Source organism: Coenobita brevimanus, chromosome 86, assembly GCF_032717465.1.
Source record: "Coenobita brevimanus isolate Jiangsu-jjx chromosome 86, ASM3271746v2, whole genome shotgun sequence".
Taxonomy (NCBI): domain Eukaryota; kingdom Metazoa; phylum Arthropoda; class Malacostraca; order Decapoda; family Coenobitidae; genus Coenobita; species Coenobita brevimanus.
This window is the reverse complement of record NC_137039.1, coordinates 23,738,998-23,761,837: the sequence shown is the minus strand read 5'-3', so window position 1 is coordinate 23,761,837 and position 22,840 is coordinate 23,738,998. Positions and strand designations below refer to the sequence as shown.

At 39.5% G+C, this 22,840-nt stretch overlaps 1 protein-coding gene across 1 annotated transcript in view; it reads right to left on the bottom strand.

Annotated features, from left to right (window-relative positions):
* Window positions 1-16,705: 16,705 nt before the first annotated feature.
* The window catches only part of LOC145410609 (uncharacterized), a 41,417-nt gene continuing 35,282 nt past the window's right edge, over window positions 16,706-22,840 (bottom strand). Inside the window, exon 5 of the mRNA XM_080280721.1 lies at window positions 16,706-16,996. Within this exon, the coding sequence (XP_080136847.1) occupies window positions 16,706-16,996 (291 nt within the window). The remainder of the gene's footprint in view (window positions 16,997-22,840) is intronic.

Sequence of the window (22,840 nt, the reverse complement as noted above, 5' to 3'; positions counted from 1 at the left end):
ATCCTCGCCGACGTTTGTACGAGGTGCTACCCAAATTGCAGGAAGGAAACCGCTTGTCGGTACGGTGTGTGGATGCTAGAATAGTAGTGCACGCGCCCTTTGTTTTAGTGCAGCAACTTCTACAGATTATTTATCTGTAGGTTACAGATTTCATGGGTAATTTCAGATTATCAGATTTTCTTTGAAAAAAGATGCTTAAACTACAGATTTTTCCATCAGATTTTTGTCATCAAGTGATGACAAAACATCTGTACATAGTCCACCATTATAAGAAAAAAAAAAAAAAATCCTTACCATTGTTTGTTTGTACCTCGATATAGCGGTGATAGTACTTTTTGCCCTCTTCCATTTTTGGCATATAATGTTTTGTTTATCGATGTATTTGGGTTCCTTTGCGAATTATGTGGTTTCAAAAATGGAGGATGTGGAAGCGCCACGTGTGTATATCAAGTTTTGTGTGAAACTCGGGAAGAACGGGGCAGAAATTCATAAAATGTTAAAACAAGCATTTGGTGACAATGGGGATTGTAGAGACCTACGACTGGTGTGTTTTAAAAACGGACGAACAACGAATGACGAATTGACGATGCACTTCCTCCAGTGGCGAAAGTTCATGCAACCATCCTCGAAGGTCGCAGGAGGACAGCCCACGATGTTTGTGACGTTAGCCAATAGTATGGAACGTACCATTCCATTTTGTCTGGCGACGTGAGGCGAAAACCTCCAGACAAATGGTGCACAAACGAATGAGTGCTTCCCTTTGACAATGCATGTGCGCACACAGCCCTTGTTCATCAGTTTTTGGCATTAAAAAAGCATGTTGGTTGTCTCCCACCCACCATATTCACCAGATTTGGCCCCCTGTGATTTTATTCCTCTTCTAAGTATGAAAATCCAGCTGAAAGGACTAGCATTTGTCACCATTGTGGAGATCCAGAAGATCGCTGAAGGACCTGAACAAGCTGATGCTCAAGGACTTCCACACCCGTTCCGATCGTGGTAGAAGCGCTGGAAACAGTGTCTACACGCCTAAGGAGACTACTTTGAAGGGGACGTCGGTGATTAGGACGACGTACGGTAAGTGTTTTTTTGTTTGTTTGTTTGTTTTTTAGTCAGATTTCGGAAACTTTTGGGGTAGCACCTTGTAATGTCGGACTTGCTAGAACTTACTCGAATCTTGGTTAAGTTAGCTTAGATTAGGTTAAATTGCAAGGTTAGGTTAGACTAGATTAGGATAAATTGCTAGGTTAGGTTATGTAAGAACTGATTTGGGAAGGTGCTTCTGGTGCTTGAAGTAAAGCGTATGTTTACCCTTGCTTCTTAGCAGGTGGGAAGTGCAATATTTTAATGTGTCATTGTAATCTTATTAAACTTTCGTAATCCCACAAGCGTTAACGTCACACAAAAGCACCTCCCCTTGCGATAAGATGCTTTTATGGTACCCTTTAATTGTATACACACTTATTGTACTGTAATCGCAGAGATAATGGACTGATAGCATGGGACGCCCAGCCATTGCTGTCTGTTCTCTATCTAGTCCTGATATATCAAAATAATGAAGTTGAATTTACAGTAGTTTGCTGTGATGGGTGGTAACCATATAACCGAAGGCAGGCCCGTAATTTTGAACAGAATTTTTGAGGGGCTAGCCAGTTGCATATACCTCCGTTCTGTAAACTCATGATTCAAGTGCTTAAGTTTGCAGACCATCCGATATTTTTCAGTTTAATTCTACCTAAAAGTTGATGTTTAATGAGGCATGTATGTTTAGTGATGGAAGTGGGTGTTTAAATAAAAGCCTTCACTTTCTGCCACTCTGAACTTTCAGCGCAAACTTTGACTAAATTTAATAATAATTTAGCCATTTTACATTTTTGTTGCACTGTGCTGCACCTTTACTAAGATTGTTCTTACACTCCTGCGATAGAATTCAGGTTGAAATGTACCGCCCTGCCTTTATTCTTTTGGAAATGATAATCAGAATCTAAGTACTATTATGATTTAGTTTATGATCAGTTTCGATCAAATTTTGAAATATACTGTCAAACGCGTAGAATTATTTGAATTTTCAACAGTACTACGTCAAGTTTTTCTTCCTCTTTGTTTTCAAGTTGAGCCTCATAAGCCCTCAGTCTTAGCTGAGGTTTTGACAAATTAATATACAGAAAACATTCGGAGGGGGGGCTATAGCCCCCCTAGCCCATCCAGAAATTACGGCCCTGGAAGGAGATCCAACGAGTTAAGACGGTACAACTTGATGGGGCCCGTAGGGTTTACACCCGAGAAAAAATGGTTGTGGCTGGGTGTTCACATTGTGCCACATTGCCACTTAAGGGCAAGCAAAGCTAGTCGCCCTCTCCTTAAATGTTGAAATTGAGAAGCCTAGCCCCGGCCCCTACGCTCCAAATAGGGGAAAAACGGATTGGATGATAGAACGTTTCAAATTGCAGTATATCGAGAAGCATCTTGCATAATGAGTTACTATATTACCCACAAGCGTGATACAACGGTACGGTACATGTTCTTTCGAGGAAGGGAGAAGAGACTTCCATGACGCCGAGGAGGAGGAAAGGAATATGAAGACACTCATATCAAGCAAGTTAACTGATACCGGTAAATATAAATCACACATTACACTCAGGTTGAGTTTATTCAGCGTAGAGGAAACCTTGGAGTGACTGGTGAATGGAAGTTAGCTTTATCAAGCCCCGATAATTTTGATCCTCACCAGGGCTGAAGACAATCATCAAGAGACTGTCACGAGAGTAAAGTAAATAAGATAATGTGTCCTCTTTGGTGAGCATAGTGCAACATCAAGGTAACAAACAAAATTCTTATGGGTTTTCTTATATATAAAGATCTCATTTTCAGAAAAATTGATCTTGGGTGATTTTAAATCTTAATCCAATTATATTTTAAAGTATAGTATAGATAATTGTCTCTCTTTTACAAACTTTTCTCTAGAAGTTAATTACATGGACGTTCCGCAAAATGAAGCCCCCACCCCTTCTCCATTAAGTTTCCTGGATAGGGGCCTGTACTTTGAGATGGTCTGGGCATGTGGAAAGGATGTCCAATGAGGCTAGAAACGTTAGGTGGAGGGAGAGAGGAGGAGGGGGCGACCAAGGATGAGATGGAGGGATGGGGTGTGAGATATTTATGGGAGGGAGGTGTGAGTTGCAGGAGGGGCAGCCAAGTGACAGAGGACAGTAACGAGGAGATGTTTGTGGCCGCCCCTCACGGGATTAAGACGTCTGGCAATAGATAAAGCTTGAGAATGCTCATATATGCACGAATGTGGGTTGGATAGGAATAAAGCCACAACGAAGTTAAAAATCCGAAAGAAAGAAGATCACACACACACTGCAACACTCTCGCCCACCAACTTGTCTAAGGACTGAATATTTGACTGCCCTGTGACCGTACCTTGCGACAGAATTCTCTCAAAATCTAATCACTTAAATCTTGCCTAAACTTTAACCCTTCTAGCTTTAGTTCATATTCGATCACACCTACCTGAGGTCTCTGTCCAGTGACCCCGACATTTGGACCTCTCCCTGTGGCCTTGACATGTCACTGTTCTCAAAATGGCATCTCTTTATCCATGTCGTAACTTGAATCTGTACATAAAGTTTAGGCCAAGTGGGAATAATACCGTTTAAGTGTACCTTGTCATGTGAACTCGGCCTTTGACCTATATAGAAACAAGAAAATATCGGTAGCTCAGCGTCCTAGGCAATCCTCAACTGATCCACCTAGTTTCATCCAAGTCACATCAAAACTGTTTTAAGTTTCTTCACACAGACACACAGATCATCTTGTTTGACCCTTAATTCATCCACCAAGTGTATTTCAGATCAGATAAAAACAGGATCGACTTTTCCGTGTGACCTTGACCTCTTATAATACTGTTTTAATAATAGCTTTACTCCTTGGCTGACCCTCAGTACTTCCAAGCTTTTGCAGACATCGGATAAAAACAGTTTTGTTAACGTTCCACCCCCACACACACGGAGCAGACTTTGACCTTGTCATGTGACCTTGACCTGTGGTTTATTGTTCTCAGAATTTATTCACTTCTTTCATACTTTTTCTTTCAGTTACCACAATTCCCTCACGGAAGATATTCCTGGTGGGGATTTTAAAGTTCTTAAACGTAAGCATGCTGTATATTCAGGCACAAACAGGGTGTAGGAAGTAATAGCTACCGTACCATAAATCTATACCATAATTTAATAACACTGATGTCTACATACCGAATGTAGATATATACCGGTACAGTAACAGTAATCATTAGGAAGTCGGAAAAAAATCATTACGAATGACCAAACCCTCCCTAATCAGCCAACCTAACGACAGGCGACAACTGCAAGGGAGTACCGGACACTGCTCCACCCCTTGACAGTCACCAGTTTCAGTTTTACCCCAGTGGTCAGGATCCACCATCACAACACCTTATCACCTCGTTCACAAGGGTAGGGAGTATTTTCTAACACATCCCAACAGTCCTGATCACTGGCACAGCACTTGGGGCGGGCAGCGAACTGGTGACACTGACCCTGCAATCTGGGAAATGGAGACGGGCTCCAATCACCAATTCTCCACTGGAAATGCCGTCTGAGCCCACATTGCCGAGTAGTTGAGCTGTGAAATGAAGTAAACTTGGACAACATCAGAGTATCCAATCAGACAACTCCGTCACGATTTCCATCTCACAAAAAAATCTACCGGTACTTAGACTAACAGACATGATTCTGTCAAACTGAGGTCTCACTGGTCCGTGTAGCATCAGTCCAGCTTCCAAGTCTGATCTCTATTTATCTATTGCCAGACGCCTTAATCCCGCACGGGGTGACCAAAAAACAAATCGCCTTCACGTCGCCCTGTCCCCCGCCATTTCACTGCCCTGCACCCAGGTCTGATCGAATGTGAATAAAAACTTTAAATTGATTCTGCCAGGTCAGCGTTTGACTTAGCGGTAGCCGTGTGACCTTGACTTTTGACCTATTGTTCTAAAAAAACAATGAGTTTCCTCATTGGTTATCAGCTAACCCATCAGATAAGTTTAGCTAAAATCGGATAAAAACTTAGCTTGTTCACACCTAGACAGCCAAACGGAGACACGCGCGCACGTGCACACCAATAAAAACAGCACCTGCTCTTGCTTCGCGAGCGCGGATGTGAAGAAGGAAGTAAGATGGGATGAAGTGTAGAGTTATACAGTTACCGGTAGTACCTTCATGCCGACGACGGCACTTATAGCCTATCTGATACCTACTGCTACGATGCTGGAGAGAAACGCCGTCATGCGATAGCATCAGTAAGCCCATAACCAGGGAACTCCACTGCCTAATTATACAGATGCCCCTCACATACTTCCCTGTCCCCCAGAAGCAGGATGGTGGATTAGGGAAGGGCAGCTTGAGCCTGCAGTCCACTAGGTACACGTTCAGAAGAGCTTAGGGGTGCAAATATTACTCTTATTACATGTTATTACGATCTCTGGGGTGATTTTACTTACCTCAGGAGAGAGCCATAGGAGTGAGCGGGTTATAGGAGGCATGTTTTCATCTGAGGGAACTGGACCATTCCCTCAGTTTTAGTACTAAGCCGTGGTTGCATGAAATGCGTTGAACCTTACTGTAGTTCTGAAGTACAGGTAACAATAAGTATCCTTGGTTTCTAAATTTACCCTTCAATCGCGTTATAGTGCAGGATGGACACTGTAGATAATAGGGTCTTTAGTGACGGATATTTGTTCTGCAGTTCGCAGAGTCTGGAGGTGACAAGAATAAAAAAAAAATCATCGTAGTGAAAGGTAATTATTTCGGCCCACCCTGAAGGTCCAAGTCAGGCATAAACCGTTGCATTCTCAAAATAAAAATAATTTTTGCTTCTGTGGGCTTAACTCTTCCATATTAACAGTTGAAGATGCTGTAAAGGCAAGATAGCCTAGATACATACATACATACATATATACATATGTACATACATACATACCGGTCATACAACATACATACATATATACATACATACATACATACCGGTACATACATACATACAATGAATGTTTGAAGAATGTATGTGGCATGAGAAGGTGGGCTGGAGCAGAGAAATTTCGGTGAGCTAAGAACACGGCAAAAAAAAAAAAAAAAAAAAAGACGTCTTAGGGCTGGAGGGAAAACTTGGTGCTATGGAGGAAAGGATAAAATAAAAATAAATAAAAATGAAAAAAGGAAATGGAATAATAAAAAGAGGGGGCATCGAAGCGGGCAGCCTTAAACGTCCGAACCCTCTTAATGCCTCTGGACCCACGCCAAGACTCGCCCTCTCTTTCTCTCCATCCCTCCTTATTTCCCCCTCCTCCCTCTCCTTCTCTCCTTCCTTCCGTATTTCTTTCTCCCACCTCCTTCCATCTCTCACGCCTCTTCTTTCATTATTTAATTTTTCTCTGCCTCCTTCTGTCAATATCTTTCTCTTCCCTTTAATATCCTTCATTTCTCACGCTTCTTACATTAGTTCTTTCTTTTTCTCTGTTTGCTTCCTTTATGTATCTCTCACTCCTTTCTCATTTCCTTCCATTTTCACGCCTCTCTTACCGTTTCTCCAGTCTTCCTCTCTTTTCTTGCTCTCGTCTGCTTTTTGTATTTATTTCTCTCTTTTGTATTTATTTTAGCCCCTTTCAGTATTACCTTCTCTATTCTCCCTTCTGTGGATCATAATTTTTAAACTCTCTCTCTCTCTCTCTCTCTCTCTCTCTCCACACATTATCTTGGTCTGTGCTACCCTCGTAGTATCTATATCCTACGCTGTTTGACTCTCTCTCTCTCTCTCTCTCTCTCCAGTGGCTTTCATCTCGATTACATTCGTCGCTTCCTTCCATCTTCCTCTCTCCCCAACAACTTCTTCACGTTTTCTCTCTTCCATTTTACATTTCAATTTATAAGTACGTTTAGGCCTAATTTCTACTATAATTTTTAACTCTTTCGTGGTCGAGACAACTCTAGTATTCTGTTTGTACTAACGCCAGACGATTTTATTCAGCTGGGAGTGAGTCGTAGGGGCTTGATTTTAAAGAGTGCCTCCCCCCCTTTTTTACTTGATGCTGGATACGCCCCTGCAGTTAAAATAAAGAGGAAAATCTTAAGTTGGGAAAAGGAGCAAGGAAGAGAAACTCAGACTGCTATAAACGTTAATTTAAACTGACGGGGGAAATAACTGAGCCTGCCCTGACTCTCTCTCTCTCTCTCTCTCTCTCTCACACACACACACACACACACACACACACACACACACACACACATCACGTACCGCTGCCAGCATCACGCAATGGTCATCCTTTCTATTTTACTACCCTCTCTCTCTCTCTCTCTCTCTCTCTCTCTCTCTCTCTCTCTCTTTTACTTCCATTAAGGCGCCTTTAAACTAACTCTTACTAGCCACACAAAAACGTCTCTCTCTCTCTCTCTCTCTCTCTCTCTCTCTCTCTCTCTCTCTCTCTCTCTCTCTCTCTCTCTCTCTCTCTCTCTCTCTCTCTCTCTCTCTCTCTCTCTCTCTATCTATCTATCTATCTATCTCCCCTTTATTTTACCTCCATTAAGGCGCCTTTAAACTATAACTAGCCTTACAAAAACGTCTCTTTTCTCCTCTCTCTCTCTCTCTCTCTCTCTCTCTCTCTCTCTCTCTCTCTCTCTCTCTCTCTCTCTCTCTCTCTCTCTCCTCTCTCTCAAGCATTCTGTTACGGCCCTTTATTGCTACTCTTATTTCCTCTCTCTCTCTCTCTCTCTCTCTCCCCCCTCCCTCTTTGCCTCTCTTCCCTTCCATCCTCTCCATCTCGCTTCCTTCTCTGCCTTCCTCGTTCTAGGCTATTTCTCCTCCCTCTCTTCCTTCCTCGCTTTTATTTTACTCCCATCAAGACATCATTACCAAACCACCTCTTCTCTTTCACCAACCAAATACACATCTTTTGTATATTATTTTACACACACACACACACACACACACACACACACACACACACACACACACACACACACACACACATCCTCCAGCCTGACTACACTTGGCTATTATCTGAGCTGCAAGGGGCTAAGGATCGTCGTCAGGTGAAAATAAACCGCATACAGGTGTACCAACGAGAGAGAGGGAGAGAGAGAGAAATACCTACTAAATAATGGCTAATAAAACACCAAACATCTAACTGTATTTATTGGTGCATGAGAGAGAGAGAGAGACAGACAGACAGATACGTACTAAATAATGGCTAATAAAACAGCAAACCTCTAACTGGTATTTATTGGTGTATATACAAGAAGGCCACAGGCGGAGTATAACCGACCACAACATGTCAACAAAGCCAACCTCACCCACCGCGCTGTTGGGAGTACAAATTTATTCTGTTTTACGCTATTTGGAGAATGAAATCACCTTTATTTTTTATCATAATTACCAGTTAATTAATGATGAATCTTACCTCTAATGACGTCGTGCTAATGGAAAAAAGAATAATGTGGAATTAAGCAACTGTGCACGGTTTTTATCTTATTTTTGACGGCATTCATATTCGGCTAACGTTAAATATATACCGTAGTCGTTTTTTAGCAGTTTAGACGGCAGCAGTCAGCTCAAATGGAAGCAAGACGGACTTTCAAAAAATATATCTGCCCTGAAAACCCAGCCTCACCACAGATAGGTCAGTTACCCTACTCAAGCATACAGTCAATATTTCTCCCCTACTCGAATGCTCCACTCCTGTCCGCCTCGTAACATCATTTCCCGCCCATTTAATTTTCTTTATCTCGTTTCCCCGTACGGCTGAGGTGCTCCCGGGGACAGTCCTAATACGATACTAGCAAAACAGACTGGGCATCTTCGCCATTTTGGTTCTTGGCTTCGAATTTGCCAGCCTGTTAACTACAATACAGGGGTCAGATTCACAAATAAACTCAACCAATTTCCAGTCATAACCAGTTGTTTATTGGAAGATGGACAAGGAACGGAAACTGCAGGGCCTTCCTATACAGTACCCCTTTTTCCTTCTACAAAACCAGATCTTAGGTTACAAGGAAAATTGGTCGTTTTTTTCAGGAAGGGGGAAAGGACAGTACAGTCCTCCCTCGTCCATAATTCGTCCTGCATAAACAAATCTAAGTTACGACAGAGAATCGATCGTAAATATGTTTGTGAATCCCACCACAGTCACTTGAAGTACACCTACCACTACGTAATGGCCAGAGAGGACGCCGATGTATACACTAGAAAGTCTACGGTCAACGCAACCCCTATTTTAAAACCCAGGATCATCTAGGTACGACGCTTATTTACAGAATGACGTAATAACCGGAATACGATTAAGGGTTCATGCCAAAAATCGCATAAGGATTACATTAAAAAAATCATCTACGCACAATTAAGTTCAGTTCACAAAACCGTACATAGATGACTGCAAGGCTATATTCACTCTGACATCCTTTTTGGAACCACTGAAAGAGGAAACAGGAAGGGGAGTTACAGATTTAACTTCTACACTGATTTTGCGATGGATCGGACAGAAGACATGCAAGTGCTGTGGGAAGTGATAAATTTCTACACCACAGATATATATATTTTTTTCTTCTATCGTCTGTGGCTCTACCCTGCTAGTGGAGGCCCGTGTGGGTGTGGAGACGTGGCAAAAGGTGCTTTGTGTCAAGTTCGGCGCTCTTGGTTTGGAAGATAATACATGTCTTGATTCGTACTTGGCTAACATGAGGAAGGGAAAGTTCAGGCTGTCGCTCTCCCTCTGATATAAAGACAGAGTGTATTTTCTTGACCAGTCATATTAAAGACAGTAATACTCTCTTACTTCTTAATACTGAAGTCTTTCGTTCGTTCGTTTATACAGGCTCCAAGATGCTTACATGCGTCAGCCTTCCTCACTTAATGACGGTAATTTCTAGCTGCTCGATCTCCAGCAGCTTCACTGTTCAGCCCCTTATCTTTGAAGTCACACCCTATGATCTCGTCCTAAATCATGGAGTGTGATCTCAATTTTTTTTACGACAGCATTAAGTAACTTCAACGAAAAATTTGAATATACGGTATGAACGTAGTAAGTGTGTATGATTTCTATGGGAAGACTCGCCCAGCAGACATTAGAGCGAAATATTAGTCGATTATTGCTGTGAGGGATACTGAAATACTGGCAAATGTTACTGATAATAAAAGTAGCATTAAAACGTTGGTGATTTTAGGGATTGTGGTCATGATGGGTATTTGGTTTTGAACGAGGATTATTAGCAGTATATTTTATCACTCGGAGGTTATCATCAACGTTATTATTATTATTATTATTATTATTATTATTATTATTAACATCATCATTATTATTATTACTATTATTTATTATTATTATTAACATCATCATTATTATTATTACTGTTATTATTTATTATTATTATTATTATTATTATTACATTTGGTTTATTCAATAGGTTCCTTAACGAATTTTCTAGTGTAGTTTATCCTGGTCATATCGTTCAACAAATAGTACAGTAGAGGGACCCAAAATGGCGTCCCTGGCCTCCACACACCACAGGGCCCCCATTGCTACTGTGTCTGGGGGGAGTGCACCATGAAGGGATCCGGAAAAAAACTGTGATGGTTTTTTTTGGTCAATATTCCAGCCGTTGCAGGTCAGGTCAGGTCAGGTCGCCAGAGATTGGAGTCTCACTTGTTAGCTAATCAAAATTTTATTATTTTTAATTTCGTTTTCTTTTTCTTTTTTGTTTTCTTTATGATTTGGTAATGAGTTTTCCTCCTTCCATTCTTTCTTTCTTTTTTCTCGTACTTTCTTTTTCTCTTTCTTTTTTCTTTTCCTCTCTTTTTCTCTCTTCCATTCTTTCCTAGTGCTTAGTTAATCAAAATTTTCTTATTCTTTTTTTATTTTTTTATCTTTCTTTTTCTTTATGGTTATGTAATCAGAGTTTTCTTATTCTTTCTCTAGTTCTTTCTTTTTCTTTCTTCGTTTCTTTCTTACTTTCTTTCGTTTGTAATATTAAAAAAAGGTTCATTAACAACAGGAAAGATGTAAATATTTTTTTTTTCCTATAGCTCCAAACGATTGAAATTGGGTACTTAAGTCGTTACGGTTGTTTGCCTGTTCACTTGAAAAACTTCATGAATTTCTTATCTACTTCCTCTACTTCTAAACCTACTTCAGGACGTTCAATTCAGCTTCTAAGTCTTTCGTTAATAGAGATTGATTTTACGTTAAAGTTGATGTCCTCGTTGTTATATTTATCTTTATACGTTGTTTGATAATTGGTAAATACACGTTCAGTAACCTGGTCCATTATTAGTTTATTTTACGAATTATGTGTCTAAAACCTTATTGATTATATTTATTACTGGCCAAGAAAGAATTTATTATATCTAGACTATATGAAGCGGTAAATAATGTCTTTTTTTTTTTTACTTACAAAAATAGCTCAACCAAACCACAACATTTTCAACATGCATACTCTTAGTAGTGCATAATTTTTTTTTCTTCGTGGGTTTACGTGGGTTTACAGGTATGCACTGGTATTTATTAACTAAGATTTATACATCCGTTTCTTACAATCTTGTCTACATTCACCCCAAAGAAGAAAAAAAAGAATGTCAAAAAGTCGAAATGGCAATCTCGTCTTCTTTCGTACGTTAGATTCATTATTTTTTCATATAGCTTAATAGATACCTTAATATTTAATTAGATTTTTTATGGACTACAGGTAATTAGTATTGTACACACCTGTCTCTTACCTGGTTATATACGGTACATGTTTTTATTTATTTTATTTATTTCTGGCTTTGACTCGGCTGCCTTGTTAAATTATAAATGTATATACGGTACATATAATCTAAAAAATTTTCATTAGTTCGTGTATATTCAAAATGCTTGGTTGATAAACGTAATTTTCGCCCATTTCTAAAACAATTCCTGCCTCTTCTCATTTCACTTCGTTCAGTTGTGTTACGTAAATCTCCCTATCCCTGAACACTAGCTAAAGAATCACATCTACTCTACCACATGGTCCTTCATAACATCAAAGAGGTGGACGAAAATTGGCTCCATTAGGTCCACCTTTTGGTCCATATGTCGGGTATACTGGTGTGGTATACTCGCTCTCTTGGTATAATACATGTAGTGGTGTATGCACATATTATGGAGGCTATTGCTATGTACAGAATCGTCAGACCTTTCAGTACGATATTTTTATATATTCCGACTCACATTGACCTCTCTCTCTCTCTCTCTCTCTCTCTCTCTCTGCCGACAGACGGTTTTATTTAAGAGTTCACGTACTGAAAGGTTTACAGTGTCTTTATTCGTGCCACTCCCGGGCGATTTTATTCAGCCTAGGGAGAGAGGTCGGTAAAGAAAAATAAATAAAATAAATAAATAAATAAATGCGCACTTCCCTCCACAATTAATTAACCCCTTCAGACCGACCGCCTTTCAGATTTTATTATTACTATTATTTTTTAACAAGATAATTTTCTGTATCTCAGGAAGGACATTTCTTAGTGAAGGGGTTCTTTTTTCCTCGCTGGCACCAAACAGTTTTAATTAGGAAGATTCGTACTATACTCTCTTCACTCTAAATTGGCCCAGAGTTTCGTCCTTTTGTCATTTATTTCCTGTACCTCAGTGGCAGAAAAAGGCGAATCTACATTTTTTTTTTTTTTACAGCACTTCTTCGTGTGAGCAGCATTAGTTTTTGTTATTAATCAATTTTTACAACTCGGCATTCACACTGGAGAGATGGCAATTTTAGGCCAGGTTTGAGTAAAAGGAGTATAGACGGATCTAAATCATCATCAAACCCTCCACTACGAACTCTTCCGATTAATTCTTGCCGGTACGTGCTGATTTCTTACCCACCTGAAGAAGGGTGTCGTAGTGAAGGGATTAGGCTATAGTGTTTTTACTCTAACTTGGCCTAGATTTTATTCTTTGGCAACTTTTTTTCACGTGAATTAGTAGCAGAAAAAAAAAAAAAAAAAAAAAAAACGAGGTGGCTACGGCTCTAGATCTTTTCCATATGCACTTCTTCGTGACTAATGTTATAGTCTAATGTTAATCTATTGTTGCAGTTTAGATTTCGAGATGGAGAGATGGCAGCTTTAGGGCAGATTAGTGTTAAAAAAAAAACTACATGTTTAGTCATCATTTACCTCTTCAGTGCGATGATCTTTTCGTTTTTAATTCTACTAAACAGGAGAAAAAAACAGATGAATAAAAATAGATGAAAAATAGATTAATAAAATACAGTAGATGGAAAATAAGTGAAGAAAAAAGAGATGAATATAACTGATTAATAAAATTATGAAAATTAATGAATGAAATAGATGAATAAAAACATGAATAAAATAGATGAATAAGAAATTGATTAATAAAATAGAGGGAAAATAGATGAATAAAATAGATGAATAAAAATAGGTTAATGAAATAAAAGAAAAATAAATGAAATAGATGAATGAAAATAGATGAATAAAACATGAAAAGTAGATTAATAAAACAGGAGAGAGTTCTCATATTGAAAGGGATTTAAATTATCACCATTAAGCCCCTTCATTTAATAATAATAATAATAATAATAATAGTAGTAGTAGTAGTAGTAGTAGATACTGATAATAATAATAATGATAATAATATTAATAATAATAATAATAATAATAATAATAATAATAATAAACAGCTTAAAATTATAACTCAACTAGTACTCCCATCTCTGTGTATATTATGATAATCTTTTCAGTTTCAGAACATATTTGTTTTTTTAGTGTAATTTATTCGTACCTCCAGACGATTTTTTCCAACAAAGAAACTCGTACTGAAAGGGTTACTGTTGGCTTTACACTCGTACTGAAGGGGTTTATGAAGGCTTTATCTTATCGTTTATAGATATCAAAATTTATCCAGTGACAAAATAATCGTGTGGGTAGTAGGGGTGAATGATAAAAGACGCCCATGTGGTGAAGGGGTTAAAACGCTTACTGAAAAATGGATGGTTTTTGATTTACCCCCCCCCTCTCTCTCTCTCTCTCTCTCTCTCTCTCTCTCTCTCTCGCCTCACTTATTTATGATTTAATTTCTCGTCATTTATTTCTGAAGCGTCTCTCTCTCTTCTCCTTCAATACTGATTTCTGATTTTTCGTCCCCTCACACTCTCATTTCTTATCCATAAAGCTCTCTCTCTCTCTCTCTCTCTCTCCCACACACACACACACACACACACACACACACACACACACACACACACACACACACACACACACACATCGAAATCCAATATCGAGGACATTAGCAAGCAACGCATCCACCTGACCGCACCAATTCTGCTCAGCTGTTACTAATGATGCCAATTACACCTGCAGGAGAGGTCATTAAAGACTCTAATTACCATCTATTTATCTCTTATCTGACGCTGCATCTTGTGAGGAGTGGCACTGAGAAAAACACTTAAGAAGCATATATTTCCAAAATCTTCTCGTAAGGTAAGGAAGTTCCCTAGCACCTCTTCCTTAGCGATTTATTTTTGGATATGCCTGGTTAATATCCTTTTGTACGTTATTTATGCAGAGTATGGCAATTTTAGAAGGATTTACGAGTATATAACGCAGAATAGAACAGTAAGGTGTAATATGTAATAAGCAGTCTCTCTCTCTCTCTCTCTCTCTCTCTCTCTCTCTCTTTCTCTCTCTCATACTCCACCACTTTTCCCTTCCAGCCACCCCACTCCAATAATTCTCTCTCTCAAAGGAACAAGTAACATCATCCATCCTATTCAACACGACCCTCTTACAAACCAACCAACAAACACACAAACAAATAAACAAATAAATAAGGCAACAATTCATCCTCACTGCTAACTCAACCCCTTCACATCGGCGACTTATTCCGCATTTAATTCTCGCCCCTTCCAGACGATTTTATTCAGCTTAGAGGAGCAATATAGTGAGACTCCGGATCAACGAAATCTCAGTGTAAACCCCTCCCGTGTGAAAAGTTATATGTAATTTGAATATAATCGCCTATGTTACTATTTTTATTATTTTTACTCTTATTTTTTTTACCTTGCCCTGATTTTCGTCCTTTCGCACCTTATTTCACGTGGGTTAGTGGAGGAAAAAGACGATGCTGCAACCCTACATCCTTTCCCTAGCACTTCTGTATGACTAGCATCATGTGTTAATCTGTTTTTGCAACTCTGTAGTGAAGATGGAGAGTTGATCATTTTGGGCCAGGTTAGAGTAAAAGCAGTATAGTGATTGCAAAGACAAGTGATAAAATAAGTGGTAAAATAAGTAGTAAAAATAAGTGGTAAAATGATAAAACACGTAATCGGACTGAAAGGATTTTGGACCTTGACTCTCACTTAAACCTAATTAACAGACACAAAACAACGATGGCAAAACCGTCATTATCAGTAGTAATTATACCATCATTAGTCTTCATCCAGGAACCAGGGACTGCTTACAAACTAATTAACAGGTATACACAAGCCAGAAGGTAATTTCCGTAATGGCCCAGTCATTAACTGTAGTGCTGATGACATGAATTAATATCACTCATTTCAATCTGACTCGCTTACAAACTAATTAATATACACAACAGAAAGTAAGGTCACCAGTCATTACCTCTTCTGATTATGGTCCAGTTAAAATCAGAAATCAATTAACCTTCAGTACAACGACATTATATTCTTCGTTTATTCTCGCTACTGCCACATGACTTTATTCAGTTCAAAGGGAGGACGTGTCACAGTGGAGGGGTTACTGCTGAATTTTTGCAACCTATTCCCTACTACACTTGTCTCCAAAGCTGAATAAAATCGTCTGGCAGCAGTAAAAAATAAAAGATCTAGTGAAAGGGTTAACTAATTCTGGTTCCCTTACAAATTGACAAAACATACTCAATTAAGAAAGGTCACAGGTCATTAGCCGCGCTGATTATGGCCTAATTAAAAGATACCAGTGTGTAATTAAATCCTGGCTGGCTTACTTACAAATTAATACACAAGAACAGGAATGGCCTTTCGTGTTTGAGGGTTACAAACAATATCCATTAACAGTACGATGGAGTCTTTTAAACACCTTATTCGTGCCACCTTCATTTTTTTTTGGTTTCAGAAGGGCGCCACTCCTATTGACTGGAATAAAAAAGGGACTGCTGTGCATTGTTAAATAAAGTTCTGTATATGCTGCATAAATAAATAAGAACTGAACAACTAAGAACAGTTAAATAATGAACCGTTGAAAATATATAAATAAATATTTGAATTCTTAATTCGTTCCATGTATACTGCTGCATAAACATTAAAGTTAGGTAAAGCGAAACACTTCTGAGTCATAAAAAAAATATATATGTTGGATGAAAATAGAAACACTTCAATATACGACTAGGAACTGCAAGAAATAATACCTGAACTGTTAAAAAAATATTGTGCCGTGTCTTTATGAGAATATATATATATATATATATATATATATATATATATATATATATATATATATACCGCCCCTAGTTGAAGGGAAAAAAAAGAGAAGTCCGCTCCTGAATAACTTCGAATTATTTGAAACAGTCATGTTGAAAAAATAGTTGTGCTTTGTAAAAAAAATAAATAAATACTGCTCCCTGTCGAAAAAATAAAAATTAAAAGAGACATACTGCCCCGCAAGGTCAACATTCGGTCTGGCTGTTTGGTGGGTTGCCAGATGCGTCATTTTCCTGGACGGCGAACTGTGTGTAGGAATGGTAGTCCTGGTTGTTCCCGTGGGCGTTGTTCATTTTGGCCTTGGCTGCCTCCCTCCGGTCCTTGCACACTTGTCGACAGCAGATGACGGACCCGGCCGTGAAGAAAATGAAGATGCCGAGAGAGACGCCGATCATGATGGCCAAACGGTTACTGAGTTCAATCTCGGCCGGAGGAGGTTCGTGCGTCCTCACCCTCACGCACTTGCTGCTCAGGTCCTGCCGAAGGGATGGTTGTGTTTAGGAGGACGTGGAGGAGTTAGGGATGGCGATATAAGAAGGAGGAGTAACTGAATGGAAGAGAAAGAGGGACGGGGGATGTAGGCTGTGTTAGGAAAGAAGGAAAGCTGTGAGGGAAAAGAGGAAAGAGGCTGAGGGGATATTTAAGAAAGAAGTGGAGATGAGATTGAAGGTGAGGAGAAAGTTTAATAAATACACATACTTCACAGACAGTGCAGTTTCCATAAAGACATCGAGCCTTAACACTGACAGAAAAACTGATTACAGAAGTTTATGGAAAGGACACGGTAGTAATTTTTAGTAGAAGGCTGCCAGAAGACTGGCTGGTTCTCTCTCTCTCTCTCTCTCTCTCTGCCACATGGGAGAACAGGAAGAAGTACAGGTATATTGCAAGACTGTAATAACTGAAGGAAATTTCATAGGAACGGTGAAAAGTGCTACTGTGTACACACACACACACACACACACACACACACACACACACACACACACACACACACACACACACACAAACAAACCACTCTCACTTCGCAGGCGCGGGTGTAAAACAATCCAAACGTCCTCGGGCTGAACGGGCTCCATTCTTAGGACCTGTTTTGCATTATTGTGGGTGCCGCGAGATCATTTCACTCAGGTTCGGAGAGGTGAAGCAGCTGATAAACAATAAAACTCCCTCGCTATTATTCCCTGAACTCTGGTATTCCTCTGGGCAATTTAAAGATGAGAGGTGACTGTGGTGGCAGTGATGAATGCTGGGGTGACGATAGGTGACGATCATGACTCCTGTGACTATGACTAAAACATGAAGGACAGGTGAGGTGATATGACTGAGCCAACACACGACACGACCCACATTAAGGTGGTATTTATGAGAACACCATAAAGGCAAGAGTGGTGGTGTGTGAAAGACTGTCTGACCTGTTTGACTGTGAAGGAGTGTTTTAGGGCTTTAGGGATGGGATGATAGAGTAAAATCGTGAAGGACAGGTGAGGTGATATGACTGAGCCAACACACGACACGACCCACATTAAGGTGGTATTTATGAGAACACCATAAAGGCAAGAGTGGTGGTGTGTGAAAGACTGTCTGACCTGTTTGACTGTGAAGGAGTGTTTTAGGGTTTTAGGGATGGGATGATAGAGTAAAATCGTACTGAAGGGATAAAAAAGTTCTCTTCCATATATCTCTCAGTGAACGATATTTTGTTTCACGGGGCAGGCATGTTTTAGTTCTGGGGATGAGGTGATAAACACAATCGTACTGAAGGGATAAAAAGGTTCTCTGCAAAACATCACTTCACTAACGGTATCTTACGGTAGTTCGCGTGTTACACTGTAGTATTTTGTAGGTAAGTATTACGCACCGCAACGGTACGGTAACAATAGAACTCCATCTAAGGTACACTGCAAGGTTGGACGCTTTCCTAGAAGAGAGAATGTAGGTGGCCAAGTAGGAATGGTGAAGGAGTGTCTGTAGTGGTAGTGATGTGCGTTATAGTTAGAATGATGCATAATATAACGGTAGTCAGAGTGATGCATGTTATTATTAGAATGATGCATGATATAACGGTAGTCAGCGTGATGCATGTTATAGTCAGAATGATGCATTTTGTAGTCAGAATGATGCATGTTAGAGTCGATGTTCTATAAGGGTATGCTTACGTACATCAGACCCTGTGTATGTCACCGATATGAACCTAAAGGCTGCGGAACGTACGGAAAAAAATGAAAAGACCCAGATGATTCTTCAGCTTACGTGAGACTTCCTGAGCTGGAGGGGTTGCATATAGCCCTCATTCCTCTTCACCCAAAGCGTTTTTCTCTGCATTTAAGTTGAATAAAATCGTCTGGAGGTACCACAAAAGTAAAAAAAGAAAAGAAAAAAGGGGGATAACTAATATTTTCATTGCTCTTACTCTTCATCTTTCACCTTGACCTTAATCTGTTCAGTCCGTTGGTGTATTTTTGAGTCTACTCTGTACCACCAGACGATTTTATTCAGCTTCAGATAGAGATAATTACACGCTAAAAATTCAAGTCTCTCCATTCACTGTCCCATCACACTAAGACTCACCTTCTCTCTCAGTATCCACAAATTTACTCATATTTACACTTACTCTGTCCATGCCGCTCACGGATAGAGGGACAGGGAGGCTGTTGAGGGGCATTGGCATAATAATTGAGCATCAGTTATATCTGTTACCGCGTGAAGGTTCCGCTCCAACACAAAAGAAATGAACAGCTATAATAGACCGAAAAATAAGGCAGATAAAAATAAGTAAATAAACATAAAAAAACAAAGAAAATGAAATATAAACTAAAAATGAAAGTAAGGTAAATAAAACTAAACAAATAAAAACAACAAAAACGAATAAAAAGAAACATTTAAACCAAAATACAAAATAAAGTAAAAAAAAGAAGTTAACAAAAAACAGAACTAAACAAAAACTCATGAAAAGAACGAATAACAAAAAATGGTGACAGTAAAGACAAATAAAGGCGACAATAAAGACAACTAAAGACAAATCCCTGAAGACAAATAACAACACCAGCAAAAGACAGGGGACGCCGCCCCCTCTCTCCCGCCCCCCTTCATGAGACGCGACCCACATCGTTAAGGAGAAGCTTCAGAAAATTTTATGAGTTATGATGGAAGCTGTTGTTTACTTTGCTTACTCTCTCTCTCTTCTCTTACTTGCCTACCCTGACGACGATCAATAATTCCTTTACACATTGACTGCCCTTCGTGCTTCGTATAATGAGTAAAGACATAAATAAATAAATAATCACTTACTTTATTTTTCAGCAAAATATAGAGGTGGAAAGTAAAGACACACAATATTTACTATCTGCATCCTTAGGTGGGTCTGGATGATGATGATTGTGATGATGACAGTGATGATGATGATGATGATGATAATGATGACGGTGATGATAATGATGATGATGATAATAATGATGCCGATGATGATGGTGATAATGACGACGATGATGATAATGATGGTGATGATGATGATGGAGTGTGACCTTTAACCTCGAAGTATATAAGGACTCACTGTTTATTAATTATTTTTATGTGTGTTTCTCATTCAGTGCTTGCAAACAAAACAAGTTCACTCCCACAAAGAATGAAAAATCAGAAGCCAAACAAACCAAAGTCAACAATTTCTCGTTCCCCCAGCTCTCTCTCTCTCTCTCTCTCTCTCTCTCTCAAACACACACACACACACACACACACACACACACACACACACACACACACACACACACACACACACACACACACACAACCTACGGCAAAAAGAAAACAAGCCAAGAGAAAGAAGAAAAAACAGGACGACAAACCCCGACTCACACACACACACACACACACACACACACACACACACACACACACACACAACCTACGGCAAAAAGAAAACAAGCCAAGAGAAAGAAGAAAAAACAGGACGACAAACCCCGACTCACACACACACACACACACACACACACACACACACACACACACACACACACACACACACACACACACACACACACACACACACACACCTGTAGAAGAAGGCCAAACAGGAAGCCCACCTCAGCAAAGCAACACTCACCCCCACCATCACTCCAGCCCATCCATCATAATCAGGGCTCAGGGGGAGGTATAATCAGAACAACACATAGCTCACGAATCAGGCATAAAACACCCACTGAGAGAGAGAGAGAGAGAGAGAGAGAGAGAGAGAGAGAGAGAGACTGCAACATTGGTATCACGCGTAACCTCAATTCCAAATGTGTGTACGTGTGTGTGTGTGTGTGTGTGTGTGTGTGTGTGTGTGTGTGTGCCATGCCATTACACACACAAAAAAAATTCATTCATTCTCCTCCTATTCAATTTTACAACCTCCACTTCTGTATTTTTTCCTCATGTTTTTCTTACAGTTTCTTTTTTTCTTCATCTGGTTATTTAATCAATTTTTTTTTTACTCTTTTCCTTTGTTTTTTTTTCTCCTTATTCAGTTTTAGTTTTAGTTTCTCGCCATTTTTTCTACCTCTATTTTTTTTTCTCCTCAGTATTAAATTATTATGATCTGAATTTCCCTCTATTCTTTTTCTTTTTATACTCCTACCTAATCTTCTAATTTAGATTTAGCTCTACTGTTTTCCCTTTCCTAGTGTCTGTTCCTCATTGTCAGTATTCTTATTTCTTTATACAGTACATTTTTTTTCTTGGCTATTTTGACAATCTTTTTTGTAGATCTTCCTATTTTCCTCTTTCCTATTAATGTCATAGTAGTACAAATGCATTCTCCCCCCCCCCCGTCTTTGTCTAATTTTCATATTTCTTTAAATAAAACATTTTTCATTGCTTTTTTTTTTTTTTTTTTCATCCATTTTACCTTTGTCTTTCCTTATTATTATTATTTTTTTTCTGAATCCCGGCTGGGGCAGGGAACAGTTTAAAGGATTTGAATATCGTTAACAACGATTTTACTGATCTGCCACAATGCCCGCCGGGATACCGTAAAAACACTTCAACTAATACAAACACACTAGTCCTGTATGAGACAGCCCTAGCATGTATTCAGTATGGACGGCGGGTATTAGCACCGAAGTGGTGACAATTGGAGGTCTGTGGTATGTAGGAGGACTGCCTGGCCTCAGGGAACGGGCTGTTAAAACATACACCCAGAATAGGACGCATTTATTTTCTCTGTCTGTCTGTCTGTCTGTCTCTCTCTCTCTCTCTCTCTCTCTCTCTCTCTCTCTCTCTCTCTCTCTCTCTCTCCTTTATTTTACTAACAAATTATAATCACCCCAGTTTTGACGTCGGTAATTTTGATATGATACTTGTGACGTAAATGACTGACTAATTACTTTACAATTGCACCTGCTTCTCATCTTCCCATCTTAACTCATTACATTAGTCGTCTTAGGAGTGGGGTAGGGTGTGGTGGTGGGTGGGGGAGCCGGGTTATTTTATTAGTATTCATTCTTAGATCTTTAGTGGAAATGTTTCTAGAGAAGGGAAAGAAGTTGTATGCGGCTTTCATGGATTTGGAGAATGCATATGACAGAGTGGATAGACAAGGATTGTGGAAAGTATTAAGAATATATGGAGTAGATGGTAAGTTGTTGAATGCTGTGAAGAGTATGTATGATGGTGCTAAGGCTGCAGTGCATGTGGATGGTGAACTGAGTGAATTTTTCTCTCTTAAGGTTGGGTTGAAACAGGGATGTGTCATGTCTCCATGGTTGTTCAATCTGTAAATGGATGGGGTAATAAAAGAGGTACAAGGTAGGGTAGTGGATGTTGGAGTGGCCCCGGTGAGAGAGGGTAGTGTTTGGAAACTCCCTGTACTGTTGTTTGCAGATGATACTGTGTTCTTGAGTGAAGACAAAGGGGAGCTGCAAGGCTTGGTGGATGAGTTTGGGAGAGTGTGTAAGAAACGGAATCTAAAGGTGAATGTAGGGAAAAGTAAAGTGATGGTCTTTGAGAGAGGTGAAGTCAGTGAATGTACAGCGAGGTTGGATGGTAAGGAATTGGAAAATGTGAGTACGTTTAAGTACTTGGGTAGTGTGATGAGTAAGGATAGAGGTTTGGAGGGCGAAGTGCTTGAAAGGGTACAGCAGGGAAGAAAGGTTGGTGGTTCCTTGAAAGCAGTGATAAGAAACAGGGAAGTGAGCATGGAAGTGAAAAAGTTACTACATGACAGTATTGTGATACCAACTCTAATGTATGGAAGTGAAGCTTGGACGTTGCTGGAAGGACACAAGTCAAGAGTGAGAGCAGTGGAAATGAGTTATTTAAGAGGAGCCTGTGGAGTCACATGG